Consider the following 26,515-nt stretch of genomic DNA (forward strand, 5'->3'; position numbering starts at 1 on the left):
GAGAACATAGAGAGCGATATTATTAACATTTAAACATTTCATTTTTTATTTTTTTTTTTATGTATAACGCACACATTTAAAACTAAAAACATCATTTAACATACATTTAAAAAAACATAATTAAATATGAAACAAACAGCCGAACTGCGAAGGCTAAAAAGTGCGCGCGAACAAGGAGCCGCTACAGACGAACGAAAAAGAAGAAGAGAGTTGAGTAGAGAGAGAGGGAGAGGCGGCTTTTAAAGAGCGCTCGGTGCACAAATCGCCAACGCTGCGGTTATTAGAAACAACAAAAATAACTACATTTATCAAAGAACTAAAAAATAAAAACGGCAATAAAGTTTTCGTAGAGCTTTCGATGAGCTTTTGATGAGCTTTCGATGAGCTTTAAATGAATTCATGAATGAACTTCAAAATCGTTATAAACAAATTCTTTAAAACAAAAACATGAGCCAGCATGAGCTGGCATTTCGAGGCTTAGCTGGTTGTCACACGTTAAATTTTTTTTCGCTTTTCACGTTGCTTAATAAACAGTAATCAGTAATTAGTTAATTAATAATAAAAAATTAGCTTTTTCATAAGCATATACATAGATAAAAAATCGTAGCGTATGTTAGTAATAGTACGAGTAACAACAACGAAGAAAATCTGCAAACAAAAACTTACCAACTTTACTGTTAGCTAGTTAGTCTAAAGTGCATAAAAAACTTCTACAAAATTTCGTAAATATTTGCTAAACTTACAACACTGCCACACGCTACTCAATGGATAATTCTCAATCTCATTCTTATACCCCTAAACTCAAATTCTTTTCTTCACTTTTATCATTAATTACTTTTCACATCGGCATTTGGGCTTCACCTTCACCTTCACCTTCACTTCTTCTAGTAAATATAAACAAAAAATGCTTTGGATCCGTTTGCTTAGTTTCGCACACTTCGCTCTATTGATTTGCTTCTTTACGCTTTGCCGCCTCACGCTTAGTGCGATGGTGCACCATACGATGAGCTAGGCGCTGAAGGTGCCGATGGCGCTGCTGGTGCCCCATAATCGCCCGATGGTGGTGGCGAAATGCTGTTCGGATATGGACCGGTCTCTTCCTTTTGTGTCTTGTAGCGAATGAAGTAAACTTCTGGTTTGCTGGGCTGCGTGGGCGCTGGTGTGGGTATAACAATTTCGGGCTGCTCCTCGGGTTTCTTCACCAACACATAAACCAGTGTCTTCTCTTCGTTTTGTGGGAAGACTGGAATCACTGGCGCTGTTGGGGCTGGTGGTGATGGCGCCTTTATGAAGACGATTTTGTAGTGCTTCTGTGGTGGTGGGAAGACAATGGGTTTTCTGTGTCGGAATAAAAGAGGAGTAGAGAGAAAAAACATTTTGTGATTACTCATACTAACTTTCAGATAAATTTTTCTTGAAATTGTTAAATAAAGAGAATATTCTTCAAAACGGAGGTCCTTACTCTTAATTTGTTTGTAATATAAAGTCATTCATATCTAGATTTAGACTTTATTAAAATTGTATTTATCACTGTTGTTCGGAGTGGGCTTTTGGGGGGCCCTATTATGCAAAATTAATATGTATATAGAAAGCTTGAAAAAGTTCGACATCGTTTTATATCTGGAGTACATCCTCAGCTTAACAAGTATGTATATACTTTTTAGAGCAGTTATGCTCAAAGCTGGCAGAACTCCATAAGTAAGTGTCCTGCGCTGGCAGAACTCCATAAGCAAGTGCCCTGCGCTGGGCATGCCTCTTTTAGAGGCTCTAATTTGACCCCGCAGGGCAAAAGCTCCATCGTCTTAGATTTAGATACAGCACAATTTTCTAAATCAGTGTTGCCTATATCAGCTTCTCCCTCGTAAAACGATTGGTCGTGGCTGGTGACTGGTCTATATAAAAAGCATTGAAAGCTTAAAAAGCTCTGCGTGCATGCCCTGGGCGCATGTACAACTTTCGTAGGACCAAAACATCCAATCACGCAGTAGAAAAAATATAAATGTCGTACCTTATATGGTATTGACCAAGTTTTCTCATTAATTTTCCAAATATTACCAAAGTCATTTTTCTATTACTTTTTAAAAACTTCTATTGAAACTCATTTTGCTATATTTTTTACTGAATATGAGATTACGTGTTTCATCTGTAGTAGCAGAAATAAGAATAAAAAAAAGTTAAAAATTATTTAAAATAATTTTGTTCCCTTTTTACTAAAAAACCTTTGGCATTTGCAATGATCAGTTATTATCTTTTGATTTTCTAAATAGGTTTTAACTACTTTTTCCAGTGCTTTTTTAAAAAAACAATTTTATTTACTTTTACTCTAATTTATAGTTTATCTAAGTTTTATTGTTTAATTTGATTTTATGTATTGGTAAAAACTAGTAGCAGAAAATTAAGTAAAAAGGGAATAAGATTGGTAGTAAAAAATATAAATGCTTAGGCATGCGAATACGCAAGATTTTTCTGTGATTCTCAAAATTTCTTAAGCACTTCGACTACTCTTTTACAACTACTACATTATTTAAATTTTATTGTAGCAGAAAGAAAAGTTAAAAAGTAGTAATAAATAATCCAAAGTAATTTAAGTTTCATAGTAGTAGTATCCAAAACTGGATATTCTTTTGTGTATAAAGTCACAGATTTTCACAGCGAATTCAAATACAAATAAAAAGTAATTTTTCTGCTCCTCTTTTGAAACGTTTACGTTGTTGCCTTTTATTTAATTTCTTACGCCCTATTCAGCGGCTGCTTTCATTTGTTAGTACATTTAGCCTATTAGTTCATTTACTATAGTTTCACTTTTTTGTTAAAAAATACTAAAATACATTGAAAGCAAAAAAGTAGTAAGAAATAGCACGCAATGGTTTCATTCACGTGGTAGAAAAAATAAGTAAAGGGTTACTCAGTGAACTTTCAAAAATGTGAGAACTACTTTTCTACTCCTATTTCAAAATTACATACTACTTTATTTAATTTTGCGAAATTACCGCTTTAATGAGATTTTAATCTTGTTTGCTGACAAAAAGCAACAGAAATGAATTAGTAGTAGAAATTAAAGTAAATAGTAATAGATGTGAAATTGAATATATTAGTGAGAAAGTTAAGAAATCTATTTATCCGCTCCCAAAAATATAAGAACTACTTTTCTACTCCTATTTTGAAACTGCATATCTACTACTTTATTTAATTTTACGAAATTCGCTTGCCTATGTGCTTTTACTAGTACCACTTGCTAAGAAAAAGTATTAGAAATGAATTAGTAGAAATTAAATTAAGTAGTAGTAGATATAAATGTGAAAAGAGTAGTGGGAAATTTTCTCTACCACTTGATTTTATAAAATTTAAACCAGATTCACAGCATATCAGTTGCTCTAATCTAATTCATCATTTTTGCTGTCATATCGTATCTTAATAGAGTTTATGAACTCACTTATATTTATTCGAGCTTAATGAGCTGTGTACGGTGCTAAAAGCGCAGTGCCATTTATTTAAATTTTTTTTTTGTTTTAGTATCACTTTTTCGCTATTCTCTTTTCATTATTACTATGATTACTATGCTTTTACCACCTCACCGCACGCCAAGACAAGTCAAGTGATTGCCACCTGCGGCGTTGACGAGCGCTGTTCATTATGAACGTATGTTTGTATATTTCTTTGCTTGTACCTATGCAAATGAGCCAACACCCCATTGCATTGTTAATGTGAAATCATTTAATATATTCCTATACGCTTCAAGCAATTCATTAAAGTCAATTGTGATTAGTTGTGGAGCAGAAATATTAAACAAAAAAATAAATAAGCCGCAAAAAGGTGCAAGTTTTGAAAAAATAATAAAATGGGTAATGTAGCCGACATCATTAGCACTTGTAATGACTATAACAAACATATGTACGTGAATATGTAGTATGCATGTAAATCTAGTAATTACAACAGCGTACAAATTAGTGCAACACTGCCTGGTTGTTGGCTGCGATTACAACAACAACATTATAAGCTTAGTAAGCTCCTCTGTGATTTTTCCCTTCATCTGCAATGCGTGTGTGTGTGTGTGTGTTTCATTCATTTAACGCTCATGCGTTTGTCCCATGCCATATTGCAATCGCGCTCCCATTATTAATTTACGTTATTTAGTTATTTTTCATTTTGTCAAGTCATTCACTGTGCTCCTCTTGCATGTGATCCCATATTTCAGCATCACTCCCCACTTAATATTCAAAGTTTGCGCAAACGTCTGTTTTTTTTTTTTGTCCCAAGCGCAATTAGATCCTGCTGGAAAGGGGGTGTGAAACCAATGTTGCGACAACTTGTGGCTGTTGCAACTGCCACAGTACGTATGTATGTATGTATGTGTACCACACGCCGACAATTTGCTATTGCAATTTATGCGATTTTCCCGCGACTAAGTAAAGATGCGTCTAACAGCTCAGCTGACTGCCGCCACACACATAAAACGCATAGCTTTAATTGGTTTCATTTTCTATGAATGAGTGAGTAGAGAAAAATTTAGTGCGCAGACGCAGCCACCGTCGAAGTTGTACATAAATATGTGCGTGCTTGTTGTGGTACTCGGTTGAGAAATTGGCACACTTTTCTGCGGCTACCTGGCTGCTTTGGCTGCCTGTTGCTTTCGCAAGCGATCCAATTTGAATTTTCAAGCGATGTGTGCTGTTTGGGTTGAAGAGGCGCATGACTATGAGATGCTTAATGCTTGGCTGATTTTGTTGGAGTTGGGATGAGCAACGCATGGCGCTAGGTGGGATTATAAGTTAGGCTTTACTGGCTTGACTCTGCTTGATGAATGAATGATGCCAGCAAGTCTAGCCCACTGCTCACTGCTTGTTTGCTTGACTGAGCGATTACTATCTTTGCCCTCGGGTAATCTGAACCGTACGAAATATGCCCAACTACCCAAAAATAAAGTAACTGTATTATATTCACATTGTTTTTTTTTTTTTTGCATATCATTTTCTGAAACTTTAGCTTTGCTACTAAGTGTTTGCTCATGCAGTTAAGCTCATTAATTACGCTTCATACACACGGAGTTAGGTGACCACATAAAAAGTAATTTGGTATGGGATTTGCATTGTGATAATTCGCCGATGTCTTGAGGTATATATTATAAAAATATAGTTATATATATATTCCCAAGTTGTCGTTGCTATTTATTTGTAAACCTTTTTTTGAAACTGCTTATCATTTTTTAATAAAACGATCTACTACTATTTTTAGTACTATTTTACCCCTAACCTTTCTATGAACTTTTTGCGATATTTTTCATTTTATGAACATGCTTACCGTTTATCTAAAAAAAATCTACTACTATTTTAGTAGCAGAATATATTTACAGAAAAATACAGTACTAATTAGACGTTGCTGTTTAGTTGTAAACCTCTTTTAAATATTCTTATAATTTTTGAATAAAACCATCTACTGCTATTTTAGTACTATGTACCACTAACCTTTCTTTGAACTTTTGGCGATATTTTTCATTATGTCTTTATGAATTTGCTTATCATTATTTATTTATTTATCATTATTTATTTTATTTTATATTTATTTAAGTAGTAGCACACTAGTTAATATGAGAAATGTCTATGCGAGCTTCTTACAAGGTTGCCACATAACCTAACCAATGTAGTTATGTATGAACGAGTATGTATAAAAAAAAAATTATAATAATTTCTGAGTTCTCAAAAATTTACTTCCATCGCTTTTTGGATGAAACTAAAATTACAAAAAAATAGTAGTAGAAAAAATAATACGTTTTGTACACCTCATCAGATGCTATGAAAGTATGTATGTATGAGTATGTATAATAAAAATTGTATTTTCTGAGTTCTCAAAAATTAACTTCCATCGCTTTCTAGGTTTAAACTAAAATTAGAAAAAAAAAAACAGTAATAGAAAAAAATAATACGTTTTGTACACCTTCTCAGCTCCTAAATGCAAATGTATCCTCTATATATTTTCAAAGCAAATATTCGTATGGATATTAATTTAACACTATCGTAAATCAAAAAACTATCTTTCTACTACTTATTTAAAACTGTAAAAAATCGTATCGTAAACAAAAAACAACCGACTCAATGCTAATATTTGTAAGGGGCCACCCTCGACGTGCCACTTTTCTGATAAAAGTGTTAACCTCCTCTTTTGAAGTCGGTTACGAACGTTAAAGCACTTTTCTACTACTCTATTGAAGAAATCAAAACTTGGTTGAATTGCTATTGCTCTCCAAGTGTAGTTTTATAATATGGTCACTTTATAAAAAGACGCGAAAAAGCATTAAAAAAATATTAGTAGTTTTTCCTCAGCTGATTTGTTAGCAGTGTTGAAATATAGTAGTAACATCAAAAGCAAAAAAGTAGAATAAAAATAGTTCTATACACATGTATTTATTAGATCTATACACCAGTATTTAATATCATACATTTTTTTCTATTTTCGATCTTTGAAAAAGTTATTAGCTCAGACATGTTTTTTACTAGAGTCACTATTGCCAATACTACTACTACTATTGCTTACAACTTGTTTGAAATGTATTTTCTTTTTGTTTGTTATAATTTTAAGCCATTTTTTTAAATACGTATCTGAAAATTATTATTTTTTTTTTGCATTTTTCTCATCAACTTACTACGCTTTTTTCAACCCAACTTCTAAAGAGTCTGAAACACATGCATACAGTTTATTTTTAGTGGATTTTTCTTTAAATACCATTTATTTAATCTTTTTACTGCTGTTTTGCTAGTTCTTAGCACTTTTTCAACTTCTACTACTTTTTATCAATATTTTCTACTACTTTTCACAAAATTTTTCTACTACTTTTTACAAACTTTTCCACAATTGTTATGCAAGAAATAAGCATAATATTTTCTAAAATTTCCTTTTCAATCGCTTTATGGAATAATTTATTTTCAGTGCTAAAAACACCTTTTTGTAATTTTATACCAACAAAAGTGCTGAGACTTAATCTCAGTAAAAAAATAACAAAATAAATAATTTGATATGGCTACAATTTGCTACTACATTTTAGCCATTAGCTAATTTTTCTTTCCGTTTGCACTTTTCTCGACCTTTATGCAATTTCATCCGCATTTTTTTTTTTTTTGCGCTCAAACACCTTTAATGCCTTTCACTACCAAACTACCACTCCAGCAACGGCTAGCCGATTATTTTGTAAAGTATCATCAAACCAAAAAAAAAAGTGAAAAAATTTCGATAGCGAAGAGTGAACTAACTGTCTGTTCAACGCAACGAGAGCTTCATCAGCGTGACTTTTGCAAGAAAATAAGCGAATTATTTTGCTATCACAATTTTGGTGTTGCTGTTGTCATTACGTTTTTGTTTTGTTTTGTTGCTGTTTAGGTATAGGCTTAAAGCGAAAAAATAACAATCTTGAATGTTGGAAAAAAATGAGGATGCTAAAGTAAACGCAAATTATGAAGGGAAACATAAAATTTGCGGAGATAATGGTGACTTTTACTTTCCGAGTGGTAGCATCCAATTACAATGCAAAAATTGAGATGGCAAAATGGGAGTAAAAAGAAAAAAATTTAATTAAATATAACTAAAATAAATTTAAATGCAATGCTTAAGAAATTTAACTAGAAAGTAGTAGCAAATAAATACTGCATTTCAAAACACTTAAAGTATTTTTTCTAATTTTGATTCCAATTAAGCTAAAGAAAGGCGTTTTGGCTAAACATTTTCACTTCTGTCAGTGTTAACAATCTTTCAAACTAAGTAAGCAAAGCAAAAGGTGTGTTTGCTATTTTAATTTCTCAGATTTTATTTTTCATAGTTTTCTTTTTGCCAAAGACACTTGCTGCAATGGCGTGGGCGATGACAGCACATTAGTACATATCAGTAGCATGTATTTCCTTGATATCTTCGCTATTTATTTATATATTTTTTTTTGCTGAAATTTTTCATGCTTTATTATTACTCAAGAAAGCATGACATCTCGTCGGTCGAGCGTCGGTTGAGTGCCGCTCAACATCACACACCCACTTTCAGAAACATATGTTTGTATGTATGTATGTATGAATGAATTTTGCGCGAGGGCATACTTAGCGCATTACATAAAAACAAAATTTTAAACGAATGGCATATCTGAAAATATATCTGTGGCAAGCATAAGTGAGCCATCAGTGATTGCTTAGCGCAGATGTTTTTTTTTTGTTTTGGTTTTTTCGTTTTTCTTTGTTTTTAATTTTTTCCGCTAGTTGGTTTATCTAAGCACTTAATATTCACTTCTCACTTTCCTGTGAATGGAATGACTTTTGATTATTTAAACTTTTTTTATTTAGCTATTTTACTTCTTCACCGGAAAATTGCCAAAAAAAGTGGAGGAATTATGTAAATATTTGCGCCAACTTATAAATTGATGAGAGTAAATAAATATTTTAATATGGGAGTGTTGGTCACCACGGTCTTTGGGTATATCTGGCCCCCATTAGGGATATCCTACATAATTTATAACCATTGCAATATTTCCTTTATTGTACCCATTCAACCGCCTCGAAAATTTTTTTCTCAGTAAAACTTTCTAAATTTTTTCAGTTTGATACCCATATTGGTATTCAATTAATATTATCAATTAAATTTAAATAAAACTTTCAAACAAGTGGCAACCATCAACAAAAATATTTTCTGCTGTAAGTCTTCTTAAATCGCTTTCTTTCGACAGTCATATTGCGATATTTAGTTCATCTTTTCAATTTACTTCAACTGCAAGTTTCAAACAGATGGCAACTCTCAAATTTTTAATTTTAATTTCTGCATTTCAAGTTAAACCCTGTAGCATCGGGGAAAGCTGCATTCAATTGAATGCCTGAGTTTTCGAGTGATGCGCATACAAACAAACAGACAGACAGACAAAAATAATAAAGACCCTCCATATTGATTTTTCTTTAATATCTATAATGTACAGATATCGACCTGTTAAAATTTTATTATATGGATAGAATTAAGTTCAATTTTTATCAATAAAACCCAATCCCCGTGCTCGCAAGAAACTTGAGCTAAAATGAGATCTGTAGCGATTACTGCTAATTATTATCTACAGATGAGATCTAAGCTGTAAGCTCTGATTCCGCGTGCCTACATGCCGTTTAATTTCGCTTCATTGGGCGTAGGACCATAGGATTCTCGTTGATAATTGAATGCTACTTAAGAAACAATGATCTCAATCTTTAGAAAATTTTAAGCCTTTATTTCAAACAATAATTGCTCCTTTTCCGAATAAACACCCACATGCATACATATATATATAAGGATTGCCAAAGTTTTTAATACAACAAAAACGGCACAGATTTATATCACTCTCGCCCAAGATGAGCCTATCCTTTCTTACCGCCTATATAAATAAAATGTATAAAAATCTTTTATTATCTCTACTTCCATACATATGTAACATAACTAGCGCAAACAAACCATTTAATTAAAAAAAATTACATAGCCTGAATCATACTAAACAAAGTTGGTATTTATTATAAGAGCTCAAAATATGCTAAAAATCAAATAGCAGCGCCATAATTTGCAAAAGCAACAAATAACAAAAGAAAGAAAAAATGCAGCAAACCTAGAAAAGCGTAAACTATTTAAACTACTTTTACAGCTAAGGCAAATACCGGCGCGTGCTGCTTAACGCCCATGGCGACAATGTAGTAGTTGCCTGCCGCCTTATGTGGCACACTGAAAAATTTAACAACAACAACAACAACAGCATAAAATATCTACTTGAATTTTTGTGTACTTCCTGATTGCAGCTCACACTACTTTTACGTTACGGATTTGGGTATTGCGATGTTATCGCTCACTTTTTTGTTGCCGGTGATGATGGTACTAGTCTCTTGTACTACAGAGTCGCCCATAACGCTTAGGAGTGTTATACATATTTTCAACGTTAAATTGAAGACATAAATAGTCATACATTGTACAATGCAGAGTATTTATTATTTTGGCTGAACTAATTACTCTTAAGCAACTAATACACCCGCAAATAATTTCATTTACATAAGTATGCACATATACATATGTACTTGTAAACGTGTAGATTACCGCCTAAATTTTTCGCCTTAGTAATTAAATAATTAAAATTGAAAGTTTAACTGAAACAGTGTGACAAATGCAAAATATTTGCAAGAAAATTTCTGTGACTCAGCATTTTGATATCAGGGAGTAATTTGTGAAACAACACCGAAGGAACGCAGCTGCTGATGGGTTTTATATAGCTTTAAAGTAAACAGTTTCGCATTGAACTTCTATATTTGATGCTTGTTTCTCAGTATTACAATGAGTTTTACTGTTTCCATATTTAAGTCAGTTATATTATTGGGTGTAGAAGAAAAAATAACACTGCGATCTAAAAAATCATTTGTGGCCCCAAAGGGAGCACCTACATTTGAATATTTTGATGCCTTATTTTTCATAATTCTAACGGATTCGACAATACACAATTTTAAGTGCACTTATCACAGAGAATTGCTCTGAGATCTCATCGCCTTCAAGGCAGACCTAGTGTTCTGACGCTGTAGACAAACCTATTCAGTGCATATGGAAGCATTTATGTGTTTATGTTGGAGCGAATAGGTATCACGTCTCAACGTTTATAATAGCTCTAACTTAAACGTATTCTACTGGGGACGTCTCTCGCTTCGGTAGCTGATTTTGGTCGAGTTAAATAAAGAACACCAGTCGCCCTCCTTCAGGCTTCTGGTCTTTCAATCGTACCATCAATATTTCCCTGCTCCCATTAGTGGGTATATCGTTGAAAACTTTCAGAGCTGCAGCATTCGGGTTTATCCCTGCGACTTGATCAAGCCAGCGAAGCGCGAAAGCCCTAAAATCTTCCGCAGAATATTTATCTTGGAAACTGCGAGTGCCTAATGAAACTTTGTTTCACCAGTTATCTGCTTAAAAATAGCGATTTAGAGGTATAACCAGGTAAGACGATGATGCAAATTCTAACATGAAAGGAACTTCAGGCCTTGCCACTATTTTAGGCAAGTCAACAGTAATCTGAGTACCCATCAATAGATACTAACTAATGTATAGGCATCCTCATTGAACATCGATAAATAAAAAGTTGTGATATCAAACCGGCAGGATTTGTGCCTCACACCATGACTTATGCCATAGGTTCAAACATATAGGGTTCCAAAACTCAAAGAGATAATCGGGGTAGTGGTTTTCTCCACCGGCCTAACGTTATTGACATCGCTTCGAATCCGTGATCGCTGCAATGTATATGTTCTGCAAACAATATGTTCTGAAAATTTTTTAAGAGAAAAAAAATTTAACAAAAGTCTCCGCAACATTCTGGCAAAGAACAAAGTGGTAACAAAAGTATAAGGAACTTTCACTCGAAGAACAATTTGGGAACTAAAGTTTCAGGAACGTTCGCAAAAAGAACCAAAAGGGAATTAATCTTCTCTGAACTAATAGCGAAGAATGAAAGCGAGAACAATATTTTTCTCATGGCGCTTCATTATTTTTAAATGTTTGAATATTAAAATTAATCAAAAGCGAACTGAAAGATAATTATGCTGCTGTAGCAAATGTTTGTTATAATATGTTATGTTGGCATTTTCTGACAAAACTGTAATTTTAAGTCGTGTCACCTTTGAATACCGTGTACGACTTGAAAGTTTTAGTCTCAACATATTTGTGTCGTTAGTTAGATAGTCCAATATAGTCAACTGTGATGTTGGTTACTCCACGAAAATTAAAAGTTTTCTAAAAAATCACAAAAATTCTTCCATCCTTTCTGAGTATTGGTTGGTCTCTGTTTCCTCACTATTACATGCTACTAGACTTAGTTTAAGTCTGGCAAATCCATTCGATCATGAAGACCCAAGGATCGCATACAAATGATGGTAACCGAAACGAATGTGGGTCATATTATGGAAGTCAAGAAAGTCGTAAAAAATTTAACCAAAATATTAGTGAGGCCAGCAGGAAAGAAGAAGAATTTGCGCGCGCTATTGCAACACCAATTAACTCAAACGGCAGCTGCTCAACATAAGCCAACTAATGTAATCCTACACGTTCCCACCTGACATTTTGCTCAATTTTTCGTTCAACTCAATAAATCATGAAACTCTTTTGTAGTAATTAGCATTTGGACACTTCCTCATTTCTCAAATGTTTTCCTTTCTTACCAGCATCTTTTTTGTATTAATCATACAGACATCAATCAGTTAGTGCCAGCAGTCGGTATGCTAAATAACGTTAAACTATGTAGTATTGTGAAATTTAATTTACATATGTAATTGCAGCTGTACACACGTAGCGTCATTTAACACCTGCTCTTCAAAAGCAAATATAACAACAATAATAACAGATTTTCAAGTCTTACTGTACCATGAAATCATCGAATGCTGCCTTTCACCGCAGAGTGATCCTAAAAATGATACTCATTATTAAATACTCGACATGCACAAACTTGCATCTAACTTGCACATACATGCACATACATGCACATACATGCACATGTATGTATGCAAGTACATATGCACAATGAATTGAAATTAAAATAAGGAAGTTGATTACGTCACGTTATTGTCTTCCGATATGAATTTACAAAATTAAATTAAATAGGAATTTGATTTGACTTCAAAATAGTTAGTGAAAAACATGAATCCTTTGCATATTTACTAGGTATGTTGTTGGCAATGAAAATGCAGCTGCGGCATAAAAATATACGAGTAGCTTTAACAAAACCGACTGCAATTGTCATACAGTCAGTCAGTGGAACAAACATAAAATAGTTATAAAATGTTAATGTAAAGAGCTTAGTGGTCTTTATTTTTTTTTTAGCGCAATTTTGCACCTTTTTCAAACAGCCATAAAAAATATCGGACGCCAATTGTCACTCTCTCAACTGTCATTATTGCCGCGTTCGGCTGTCAGTCGAATGCGTTCAACTCGTTTGCTTTGCCTTATTGCCATCTCCATCAGCGCCGTCGCTGACATTGTGACAATTACGGGTGACGCTGTCAGCACTGGTTTAATTTTTTTTTTTTTGGAAATTTTTTGAAAAACTTGTACATAGGTTCAAGTCATTTAACTTACTTTTAATGGTGCTAAGTTCAATGAGCAATGCACAGTTTCCGCATTGGTGCGGTGAATTCATTTTAATTCGTTAAGCTTGTTTTAATTATTTTGCCGAGATACTGTTTTTTTTGTTCATTTATTTTTGTTTTTAGGTCATAAGGAAGCAGCATTTAACTACAGTATCACTAGCTTTGCAGTATTTAAAAAACAGGAAACCTGGTTAACAACAATCGGACTGATTTTTGGTATTTTTTTATTAGTCATTTCTTAATTAAGTGCATACATTAGGGTGATCCAAAAATGCATGTAAAAAGTAAAGTCGGAATTTGTATGCTCTCGGTCCCTATAGAATCATTCTATACCGAAAAATAGACCCCTACTTTTTTAGTTTGAAAGCAAAAAATATTTAGAGGTCGCTCAAAGCGCCCAAAGTTGTCCATGGTATTTTAGGGCTAGCGAATTTTTTCCGAGGTGCCTCACAATCTTTATTTCGTGAAGAGGTAAAATTGCATAACGTTTAATAGATCACCAAAAGCTCAGTAATTAGGTGAGTCTGAGCTTTTAGCCTTTGAACCTCTCTACCAGCTACGGTCAAAACAAATCTTGCGGGAGTAGATTTTTTATAGCTTTCTATAGATTTCTACTAAAAAAATCTCTCCGATCATTACTAGTCAATACAGGATGAATAAACAGCTAAATAAAAGGCTCTGCACGCTGGCACGGCAGTGGTCATGACCGCTCTCGAATTTGTTTATCAGATACATTTCTTTTCCTACTCTAAGCCAACATTGCCTAGGTAATGAAATGAGTCTTTACTATAGGTAAGGTGTGGAGAGAGCTTTTAAAAGCATGTCACGCATACCTTTTAAGTGAAATGTTTATAACAAACGCATTACATAAGACAATGCATACACGGCTTCAAAGTGCTCTTACAAAATAAAACCAACTGGGATCAAGTCCCGCACATCTGGTATGACAATGGCGCAAAGGACGACCACAGTGGCTGAGCAGGCGTCTACTACATGTAGTCCCGCCAAGAAAGAGGCTACGCAGGGATTCATAGGCACTGCAGCTTTTATCAGACTGCAATGAAACTCCGTTAGAAATACTTACTATACTTAGATGAAGCAGCCTAAACTTGGTTGGACAAATACGAAAGGTAATCGACAAGCTAAATCTCTTACATTTTAAATAATAACCAGGAGAACCAATGCATTTATTCGCCTTAAAAGGCAAGGCGTAAAAGTTGTATGCCTCGACCCGCAGAGGGTACGTCTTGGGAATAGTATGTACCATTGTGCACGCCTTACTAGACCCAGACTTTTCTGACAGCCAAAGGACCTCACGAGCTTCCTTAACGATACGTGGATCAAAGACGACCGCTAACTAAATTGCATGCGTATTTTTACACTATGTCGTCTCAGTTGGCGTTAAACAGGAGATCTGCTTTTATTTTTGGGATATGACAAATTTGATGCAATTCAACAGAGCTCCTTTGCACGAACCGATCTGCATCAAAATTTTCATATCGAAAAAGTGCTGACTTATTCCCTTTGCAAATTAACCGATTCATAAATGAAAATGAATATGTGCATAAAATTTTAATATGCAACACTTTTGAAATGTCGCAAAATGTGTTGAAATCGAAATTTGTTGAAGACAGAGTGCCAACAAAACATGTGTATGTATAATTAAAAATTACAAATGAATGTACATATGTATGTATGTATGTGTGTTTTTACACACACGTTTCATACAGACATTAATCCGACTATAAAATGTACAAAAACCGAGATTTGCTTGTTTTCTTGCATATTAATAATGTAATTAAGTATGTATGAATGTACCTACTTTGCACTCATCTTGGCTGGGAAGCTCACAAATTTTGCTGAACGAACATTTATTTACATTACATGCATTTCGAAATTTACACGTTTTTATTATTATTTAACTGCCGCACAGTTGTGTGTGAGCGAAAAAAAAAACGAAAGAAAAAAAACAAAAAGCAAAGCAACAAATTGCAGTTACAAAAATTCACAATTTATATGCGCGCACGCATGCAACAAATTGTAGCGGTGGCAACATAAATTGCAACTTATAAATATGTATTTCATGCATTTTCATTTGCTACTAGCAAAGTGCCGCCGACATTTCTTATTGCTGCGAAGCATTAGGTTGCATGCAACATGACAGTGCTTATAATGGTTTTCCGTTAGATTTAGCCGCGTGCAAAGCGGACGGAAATTTAGCGGCAAGTATGCAAGTAAGTCGCATTCCAACTGCATGCAATGCTTGTGCCGCATGGAAAGACAAGATTTTGAGACACTTCTATACCATAAATTTTTTATTTTCTTTTTTTTTGACATGGAGGGATTTTTAGAAGGTCAAGAGAATCCTAAACAACAGAGGCTAATTGTTCGTTTGAAACTTTGTATGGAGTGGTGGTTTAGTGGCCAGTCATAATTCAGCGGAGTCCAAAGAATGAATAAAAGCTGAGTAAGCTATTGGTTCATCTGCTGAAAGATCGCCTTCCTTGCCGAGTCTGTCTGCTCCTGGTAGCCAATGACGGATCCTCAGTTGTGGTTCGCTGTCGAAGTGCACTGTACCCTGCACTCTACCAGACTTTCCGAGAAAGTTAAGCGCCTTTGACCTTCCACAGAGAAACTCAATTAAAAATTTTCTCATACAGATAGACGGCGATGCCGACACTATTCTAATATGCCGTCAGATCGAAACTGGTGAAAGGCTGCAGTAGAGGGGTGGCCTCACTTGCTTGTAGGTTCGAAATTATCTTAATGTGGTTCGCAGCCATAAGGGGCTGAGACTGGGGGTGGCCTAGCGTCTAAAATCCACCTAAAGTCATGACCTCAATACAAATTAGCCACATATAGCTAGGCGACAAATGAAAGTGTACACCTTCACAATTATTTTCTTGAAAAATTTTTTGCATTAATTATTTATGAAAATATAGTTCATCCTGCAATATAAACCATTTGAATCAAAGTTTCACTATTTATATAAAGTTCACAAAAATTCAAAAAAATTTCATCAACATTTTCCACTTTTTCTACAAAATTTTCGAATATGCAGTTTTGTAGTCCAATTTTAGTCAAATGAAGTGCAAGCTTCAACCGGCTAAAAAATTGGTTTTTGAGAATTATTACTGTTTTTTTTTTTAAACTGCTTTTGCAGTCCGACAATAAACAACCAAGGTAAGGGTTCTTAAACCCAGAAAAAAGTCAGCGAATTATGTTTCTCTCAACACGTGATTTGTTTATATTTACATTATTTTTTAACTGACTTTCCTTGGTATATATCTCTATCTGTTTTCCCGAGTGTAGAAGAAACCTCTTTGGTTTTTACTGGCGCACTGGAATTTAGCTAACAACTCCATGTATTACTATTTACGAGTATACTGAAGCCGCATGCTAACTACTACTCCGTGGATTAATTTTTAACTGTGAGAAATTGGTTTCACGTTCCTAATTATTGTAAACAAAATGGAGGCCCTTACATGCTTCTCGTGCATACTTTCATATTCTTGGGCTCAATGATCCTAAATGCTTCGCTAGAAGGGCTTCAAAAAGCTGTAATTGACGTGCTACGTATTACACCTTTTCACGTACTTTGATGGTGTCTACTGATCCTTGCTTAAGCATGAATATATCTAAGCAGATATAAGCAAATTTCACGAGCTCTAAGATTTCGACAAAAATGTGTTTCTGCATATAATTTAAAGGTCATTAAATATTGGCGTGGAAGATTTTTACACAATATTCCTTATGCACATATATATTAATTTCTTCAAGTATATAACAATTTTAAACTGAGTTTCGAGTGTGCCAATAAAAATTTAAATAAAAATTCTGAATTTTAGTTTCTCAAATCATAGTTATCGTCTACTCAATGTAAATTTTTTTTGTGTGTAATTTTGTTATACTAGATTCGTTGGTTTTGGCAAGAAATTATGTTTTTTTTTGAGTGACAATGAAAAAATTAGTAATTTTTAAAAGATTTCAAGAAATGGATCATTTTAGTATAGCAAAGTGGAAAATTGCGAGCTCTAAGCTCTTTGAAAACTAATCACTTATGTTAAGTATAAAACCACCCAATTACCCGTACACATATGTATATGTACATTTGCCATAGTTAACATAAGCCGACAAATAAAATTTACAAATTACCCATTCAATTTAATTTTGTTGCTAACTGAGTATATAAACGGTGCTAAAAATATTCAATTGCCCCTTTATCTTTTACACTCGCCGCCGGTGTTTCAAATCAATAATAATTTTTTTTTAGTGTTGCCTTGTCCGGCATTTTTATGATTTGTGTAAGCGAATTTGGCCCCGTTGACTTGGTTTATTATGGCTTTAAAGGAAATTGGCAATATCATTTTTCAATTGAAAAAATTGTAACAATTTTTACGGACAAAGCGGACAAATGTATACAAGCTTACATGTGCTCAAAAATATTTACATACATATTTACATATATTCGGTACATAAACACTCGTGCAAAAAATTAATATTTTAATTACGCTGTTCAGGCAAACAGACTTATAGATTTGTCTATGTAAGAAGTTCAATGTGCTCAAGGAGCGAATATTTTCTTCACTAAGCTTATAGATTCACTACTAAAGATTTGGCTGCTACTGTATTCAAATGTGTGCCAGATTATTAAAAAAAAAACCTCTTGAATTTTTCATCTTTAAATTTAAATCCTTTCTATTTGGTTTTTATCAACATTTCTGTTAGATTTTTCTTAAATGCATTGACTCACCTTGGTGCCTGATACTCAGGCTCTGGTGGTGGCACATGCACATAGACATGCTTATGCACCACAGGCGGCTGTTGTGGTGGGCCATACACCGGCGGTGGTCCATAATTGCCGCTGGGCCCCGATGGCTGATAGCTGCTAGGCGGTGGCGCGCTGTAACTGTCGCGTGGTGGTTCAGGGCGTGCTGCCGCCAAGCCAGCTGCAACCAAAACAAGTAAAACCTGGAGGAGGGAAAAAAGTGGGTGATTAAAAATTGCACACATGGTTTTATTCAAAATACAGTTGACGTTATAAAAAAAAACTATACAATCTATAAAAATATTAACATTTTCTTATTCCTAAGTGTTCAATGGAATTGGTTTTATTGTTTTTTGATGTCGATGGCTAATTTTTGGTCCGAGGTTTTAATATGGTTTTTATAGTTATTTTATTATTTTGCTTTTTTTTTATTTAATTAATTTTTTTAAATACTTTATTTTATTTTCTTTTTCAAACGAACATTTTTATGAGCATAAAAAAATTAAATTAATAAGTGATATTAAATTTTTATAATGATCATAAAAGAATTACGAGATATCTAAAAAATATTTTATTTTACAATTCAAGCTTTTTAAAAAATATTTTATTGACAAATACAAATATCTATCAAGATATTATTTTCAGACTTATAAAATGAGCAAAGTTTAGTTTAGATTTTCATGTTTTATTAAAAAAAAAATAAGAAACTTGTAAGAACTGGAACATTTTTTTTTTTTGAATTTTCAAAGCAGAGAGGTTAAATAATTTAAAAATTATCATTTTTCACAATATAAAAGTAAATAATGAAAGTAATAAAAAAGTTTAAGGAGATTTCCAAAAGTTATTTTTTTTTGTTATTTTATTACGTTATAACAATTATATTCAACAATTTTTAATACAATAATTATTTTTGCTTTTCCACAATAAGCTTTTCATTAAAATCGGCTTCAAGCTCATTAAAAATTGTTGGATTTCCAAAAAATATTAAAAAAATTCTAAAATTCAAAGGATTATTTGCGTGTGCCTTCACTTTACATTTACTTTTTAACATTTTGTTTGTTTTGCCTTGGGAAGTTTGGAAATTGATACAATTAACTAAAAAATTTATTATTTCAAAGAAAATTTTTAAAGTTTTTTCTTATTTTTATATTTGTGAATCAAAAATTTGTAGAATACTTTAAAATCCAAAGGAGCTGTTTGAGCTGTTTATACTTATTTTGCAGCATTTTTGAGAACCTTTGTGAAATAACTATGACCGTATTTTTTATAAAATTTATGGAATGATTATACGGCTTATGGCGTATATTTTTTCATCGTAATTTTAAACTGACAGTTTTATATAAAATTGGACGCGAAATTTCTAGTTAAATTACAAAATTTATAAATTTCTTGAGTGTTGTTTACATTTTTATTTCTCTAAAAAATTAGAAAATAATCAGGACTTTACGAAAGCAGTGAAAAGCTGTGATTTTATTATTCGATTTTCATTTGAAAACTGACAGAAATAAAAAAAATATGTTTTTACTTTGATTTTTGATGAAACCAGTAGTCAAATAAATGAATTTTCAAAATTTTTCAGAGTTTATTTTTCATGAAAATATTTTCGCAGTTCACGGTTTATTAAGTAAAGTAAAGTAATGTGTTGGTTTCTAAGTACTAAGTTTAAGTGCAACACTATTACAGTCAATAAACATCTCTTTGTTGCGGAAAAAATATTATTAAAAAGTCGCTGACTTATCAAACTACCATCGCATATTAAAAAAAAAAAAGGTATTTGTCAAACTGCTCTCAATATCGTTTTAAAATGTTCACTTCATAAGAAATTTTATTATTCACAAATTTTCCGACATTTTAGAATACTATTGTTTAAGAGTTTAAATGGGCCGTGTGAGCAGAAGTGGCCTAAACTACTAATTTTAGTTTTTTTTTGTAAATTTTTTTGTATGGGTTAGGCCACTTCAGCTCTCACAACCTCAAATATACAGTTTTCTATAATGATTTAATATAAACATTTTAATTAGTTTATTTAAATTAAAAATTTATTTCAATAGCTTCTTGAGCTTTGTACCACAATTTTGTTTTTTAGAAAAATTTTAAATACAAAATTTTGTTTTCAAATGTTGTTTTTTATTTCTGATCCCATTTTTAAGAGCATTTATCTTTGACAAACTTATTATTACTGTTCTGATTAGATTTCCATAATTTTTTAGCTTTTATATGCATTTTCTTTTTTTTTGAAATTATTTTCAGTAAAAAATTTCAGTTTTTATTTGTTATGTTCCACTTATTTGTTGTTTGCTTTTTACTCCCAGCAGAATTTTTAAAAAATTATTGACATAAATATATGTATACATATATTTTTTTTAAATTTCATTATTTTTTTTTTTGTTTTTTTAATTTTTTTTCAGAGTATGTTCCACACTACATTTATTATATTCCTTAAGCATTACGTATTGCTCGTTCTATTTTTTCCCCCAAAATAAGTCTTTCAAAATTCATAGAGAATTTTTCAAAAAATCACTTCAATAAAAAAATTAACTTTTTATTTCACGTACCGCACAAAAACGCTTCATTTTATTTGAGGTCTTCGAAAATCAAATAAAGTTTCTTCGAGAAGGAGGAGTCTTAAGGATGCTCGGCGCTTTGCTTCTACAGAGGGCTTACTAAGAAACCCAATTATAAGTACACAGTTAAATACGAGACCAAATACACTGTACGGCGCGGCGCGTCTTTCTGCATAACTCTGCTGCGGGATGTGTCGCTTATATAGGTACGCTTCGCAAAAACTCTTTCGGCTAGCAAGCGGCAACGAAGACGCGGAGCAAATAATCTGCGCATGCGTAGCGCCAGCACTACGGTGGGTGGTGGTAGCAACGGCGAGAGGAGTGCCAAGAGCGGCAAACTTGCAGCAGCGCAAACTGAAGAAGACTTCAGCTGTTGAACTGTTTTATTTTCATTGCTGCTAATGCGACTGTTGCTGCCTTCTCCTGTTGTTGCTGCTGGTTTTGTGGATCGTAAGCGATCACTTTCGGTTTCATTACTAAACGAAAAATCCAAAAACCCAAACAGCGACTCTCAGCAGTTTTCCGGCACTTGAACGTTTAAGTTTTGGTTTGCGGTGCGCTCACCAACGACAGGCGCTCTCGACTTCGCTGGCGGTGTTATTGTTTTTAGTTTCAGTTTCATTTTCATTTCCATTTCATTGTTACTAATATTACTGTTATTGTTTTAAGACCGCGCATTGACGCGATCCTCTGCCTCACCTGCTTTAATGATCATTAAGCTGAACTTCATTGGACACGTTTTGGCGCTCTTTAGTTTGTTTTTATTTTCCACCAAGTTGAGTTTTGCTTTTATTTTTGTGCTTCTCAATTGCTATAGTTTCGTTTTATTTTTGTTTTGCTCTTCATTCACCCCACTCAACTTAATTCCAACTGCAGCATCAACATCTTCGTCGTCATGCACCACAACCGTATGCCAAATGTTGCAAACTCATCCAGCTGGCTAGTTGCTTCGCTGTCTTACCGATCTGGCTATGGGTTGTTGCTGGTGTCTAGTTGTTGGTTGGTGAGTTGATCGTGCGATCATCGCTCGTCTTAGACCAAATGCCACAAAGTGGTAACAGCGCGCGGTCAAATGGCTAGCACGTAAAGTATTCATTCAGTCAAACAGATGCTAGCCTTTTGGCAACAACGTTCATTGCCAGCACGATCGCACTTTCGCTGTGTTGTCGATCAGTTTTGGTGCTGCTGTTCCAGCAATAATGATCGCTCTTAAGTAGCCAGCTGTAATAGTTTGTGATCGTAAATAGAAGTTGTGATTGCTCTGACCATTTATCTGTGGCGATCGCAATTTTTTTTGAAGGTTATTTGTAAATTTTATTTGGTGGCAAAGCTTGAATTTTTGGAATTAATTTGGCGGAGTTATTTATGTGTAGTTCGAATGTTAGAAAAGAGTCAATAAAAAATTACTAAAGATTTCTAAGTTATATTGTATAAATATTAATTTTTAATGCTTAAAAAAAAAGCTGCTGTCATATTTCTGTGGCTTGCGAGCTGATATCTGGAGCATTAATCTCTACATAGAGATGACATCCACTTAAATGGACATATGTACATACATGTAAAGAATAATGGGGTCTGTCACCTGCCCTGATGCATTGGTGGTAAACAGTTTCAAGTAGGACTGAGCGTTAAGCCCTTCTTCTGTAGCTCAGTCGGCGACGGCGCTCAGCATCTAATTCGCTAGAGAGCTTAGGGTCATTACATATTTGTCGCTGATGCTAACTGTGCAGAAGCCAAATGTATTGTTTTAACCCTAAACGTTTGCAGAAGTGATGGTAACATTTCTACTCGCGTGACCTCATACCAGTGGCAGCATGACGGGATCTTTCTACAGCCTAATATGATGCTTATCCAATTTCTCAAAGCTGGGGAAGCCTTTTCGAGGTGATGATATCTATTAAAGCTTGCTTTGAGATATTAACAAACGCTTTAGCTGTTTCTAGAAAGACTCCCATAGCAAATGCCCTGTTTAACATGGTCCATTCAATCCGTCTAACGTTGTTGTGCAGATCACTTTCGACCGATCTGCCATTAGTATAAGCTTTCTGCACTTTGAAGAGGCTTCTCATCTAAATTCTTGACGTATTTGCCAATTGGAGCTCGAGAGATTTGAGAAAAAAATATGTTAGGCTGATAGGCGTATAATACTACGGGGTATAAATGTACATATATGGCTGCTTTTTTCTTGACTTTGGCACGAAGAATAATAGAATACAAGATTGCGCCGATTGCAGCAGAATTCGTGAGAGTAATTTTGGCGTGACGTCATCGTAGTGATGTGCTGAATTCTCGGTACCCAATACATCAAAAAGATTTCGGTATCCAATACTTCCTTTTCGATACCCGAAACCGATTCCTTACATTAAACCTTCGTCATTGTATGCATTTCAAGTTAAGAAAAAACTTCCATTACTAATTTATATGAAATCGGCTAAAACACTTGAACTTATCGCAACAGAGAAATATTATTTTATCAGTTTTAACTTTAGTCGATCCAAGGTTAAAAAAAAAACGCTTTGAGGGATGAAGAAGCCTTTCAGGGGGGAGATTCTGTAATCAGTTAGCGACGAGTTTCGAATCGATATCGCACTTGGTGACGTAAAGATATTTCAGATCATACGTCAAAAAAACCGATACCGATTCGAAAATTGTCTCTAACTGGTTACAGAATTTCCCCCTAGGCAAAAATAATATCGTCCGATAGCTGGAACAAAAATGCTTCAAACAAGTAAGAGTTTCTCTGTGTTATGGCCTCGAACCGACATATAAACATCTTTCATTTGAATCACTATTAAAAGCTCTATTGGCTCCTACATTCGGGTTTTGATAGACGAGTCTCCCCTGAACCGTTTTTTCCATATTTTTGGCCTATGTGCGCTTTATTTCGAAACCTAAATGTTTCGGTACCGAGTATCGAGAGCATTGGATACTTTTTAAATCGGTACCGATTATCGATCAATACTTAAAAGTATTGACTCAGCACATCAGTACTGCTGTCATCTCGACTGTGACGTCAGCAAAACAGCTGATTCTGTCAAATTCACTGAGAGCCGATTAGCGGTGCTGCCATCGACGCCACCTTCAGTATTCTCTCCACCGTGTCTTGGCACAGCCTTCCAAAAGCCAACAAAAGCATTCTGAGATTTTGTCTCTAGCTTTCTGAAGTATGACTAGAAGAAAGTCATCTATGCCTATTAATTTGAATACCGGGAAGGGAAAATACTTTAGCGCCTATTTGCTCTTCACGAAGTTCGTTAACTTTCCATAGTCCATTACACTTCTCTATTTCTTTCTTGTAGTTTTTATGTCTTGTTTCATTGCATCCTTCCCAGCACTGCGTGGCTTCCTTCTTCTACCTTCGCTATGTTGAAGAACTCGCACACTTACCTCCTGAGAGCTACCAGGTCTGTGTACCATCGGAGTGCTCTCGTTTTAGTCTTAATAAAGAGAGCTCGCAGCACTTAGAGCAGAAAGGAGTGTCAAAGATTTATTCGTAATCTGAATACTTTGAGTATATTATACCAAAAATTATAAATTGTGAGCTAGTCCACTTTTGAGGAACATGTGCTGCCACATAAGTGGCCTTTTCACATTAAATGTACAGTAATTGTAATTATTTTTGTCGTACATGTAAGCCAATTAGTGGTCACGCTTGTTACAGCAAAAAACAACTGAAGAACGTGAGAATCAATCAATATTTATTTCCTTACGCTTACGCAATTGCGCTCAATCCGAAATCTTAAAAATAGACTTAAGAAAAAACACTTAAAAATCGGCGCATCATTACATAACATACACACAAAAAATTAAAGTACTTTCACTGTGGTTGAGGTTGGCACTGCATTGGGTTTATTTGGTTAACACAAAATCTGTAACAAGAAATCTTCAATCAAACCGTTTTGTATATTGGAATGTCGGAACGAATGGCATTTAAGTGGCAACATTGACAACGCGGATGTGTGCGATGATGCAATATTGTTGCAATGAGATTTACAATTATTTGTAACAAACTTAAAAGTCGAAAAAACTTAAATAAAAATATAATCGAAAAATTCAACAAAAAAAAAAAAACAAATCTGAAGAGAATAACAAAACCGAAAGCCAAAAACACTTGAAACAGTAAACTCAAAGCAGATCATTAGTTTTTGACCATTCTATGCAAATGTAGAGGATCGGAGCGCTGTGAGCCAATGTTTTCGTTCGTTTTGGTCTTTTTTCCATTTTCTGCTACGCATGCGTTTTATGAGCTTCAATTACCAACGACAAGTGTACAATTTTCCAACATTAAAACAGTATCTTTTGGGATTGTTGTACTGCATTGCATCAAAAAAAATTAAAAATTTTTTTTTTGAATTTTTTTTTGGACCCACAAAAAGCTGTGAGTGTTTACGGCGTCGTTCGAAAGTGGATTGAATCGCATGCAGACGGCATGGAGTGCAGTGGAGGTGCCAATTTACGCATTACGCAAGCGCGCCACGGCACCCCATGCGGCGTGATTCCCAGCCGATAGCGATCGGTGCGAGTGAACAGCGGTAAAAAAATGTATTTTCGGGTCTTACGCATTTATTTATTTTACCTTTTTTCCTACAGTCACAACAGCCAGACAGTTGTTATTGACATTAAAAAATCGCTGACCAACTGCAAGCAAATGGCAAAAACAAAAAAGCGAAAAAAAAACAAGCGCACGCCAGCGATGAACGCAGAAGAAGGCAAAGCCGGCATTCGAAGGAGGCGAAACAGTAAACTTAAATGCGAGCAAAATGAAGTGGTAGCCAATCCAAATCATAGTCAGACACGATCGCGTTTGCATTTGCTTCTTGTTACTGCTCGCCAAAGTAGCCAGTCGTGTGCAGAGTTGATGGGAAAACGACTATGGGGAAGAAGTAGCAGCAGTAGACGTGGTAGCGCTTAAGAAGCTCTTGCAGTTTAATGCAGTCACAAGTGCAACGATGACAGCCGCAACAACAAAATGTATTAGCGCTAAGCATGATCGCCTGTGTTGGCGTTTTACAATCACATGGAATCGCTCTGCTTTTAGCTGGTTGACAGGGAAGAGTGTATTTTGGATGAAAATAAATAAATAATAATGATTCTCGCCAGGGTTTCCTCGCACCTATCTGGTAACGTGGAACCAACCATCATAGGATAAAATGGATTTAGACCTTCAGGGATAGGAGCGCTATCAGATATGTAGCTGAGACAGGGTTGGTAAGATGTTCACTCAAATCTGCTTGCCAAAACCTCAAAAAAGAGGTGCCGTGTGTTCACGCGAGATGGTTTTCTACAACACCCGGTATTTCGCTGTTAAATCTACCGCCATTTACTTTCTTAATTCGAGAAGAGACGCTCAAAGCCACTTTTAGGCTCCGAAGAATTGTTTGAACATTGAACTAGGGCCCAACCAGTATGGTTACACGATATATCCTTTGAAACTATCTCCGAAGTCTCCGAAAGATTTTGGGTGAATAATTTGCTTAGCTCATCATACGTTTTATGTGCAAGTACTCGATCTCCCAAATTTCTTAGGGAGTACAGCTTCATCAGCGAGGGTTCACGGAAGGATTATTTTAGCTGCATATTACCAATGGGCCGGTGTCCCGTTATTATTCCATTGTGTTTTAGTCATTCTTATGAGGTTTACAGTTTATAGTGTCCGCATCGAATTTATCAAGAAGATTGGAACATGATAAAAGCATCCAGCTTCCCAGAGAACACCCCCGCCAACCACACCGCAGTCACTTTTAGACCCGTCAGGAAATGCAGTCTATATGAAAGTGAACGATGACTAACTCCACCTTCGAGATTATGCTTTGCTATTCCAAGCAACTCTCTCTGGGCATTTGACTACATTGATCTTAAAATGTGAATTGGGCCAAACTCGAAATGTTGTTAGGCACATAACTTCTCTACCGGAGTAGTTTTGACTACAGTGGGACGACCAGAGGGAGCTTTTACCTTGCCCGTGCTAAGGGAATATGATTTGGCCATGACTGCGCTAGCAGTTATATTTTTTGTATTTTTTTTGTATTAATCTACTCCATAGAAATGGAGATGGGTGCGACCCAAGATGCTCAAACCTTAGGCTGGCAAAG

General features: G+C 34.6%; 1 protein-coding gene across 1 annotated transcript; it reads right to left on the bottom strand.

Annotated features, from left to right (window-relative positions):
* Window positions 1-56: 56 nt before the first annotated feature.
* Window positions 57-20,581, bottom strand: LOC118741743 (proline-rich extensin-like protein EPR1). The gene is made up of 3 exons (XM_036473716.1): window positions 20,415-20,581; window positions 17,845-18,062; window positions 57-1,338 (listed from the first exon to the last, which is right to left on the bottom strand). Exons 1-3 carry the CDS (start codon window positions 20,430-20,432, stop codon window positions 981-983), a joined length of 594 nt encoding a protein of 197 aa, XP_036329609.1. The 5' UTR covers window positions 20,433-20,581; the 3' UTR covers window positions 57-980.
* Window positions 20,582-26,515: the final 5,934 nt, after the last annotated feature.

This window comes from Rhagoletis pomonella, unplaced genomic scaffold (genome assembly GCF_013731165.1).
Source record: "Rhagoletis pomonella isolate Grant_MI unplaced genomic scaffold, Rhpom_1.0 Rhpom_scaffold_00006, whole genome shotgun sequence".
NCBI lineage: Eukaryota > Metazoa > Arthropoda > Insecta > Diptera > Tephritidae > Rhagoletis > Rhagoletis pomonella.

What these genes read in the sequence shown, in the direction of transcription:
- LOC118741743 (XM_036473716.1), bottom strand. An exon ending in CCTGAGTATCAGGCACCAAG is followed by an intron (nt 1,339 to 17,844) that starts GTGAGTCAATGC and finishes ATTCCGACACAG; the next exon opens with AAAACCCATTGTCTTCCCAC.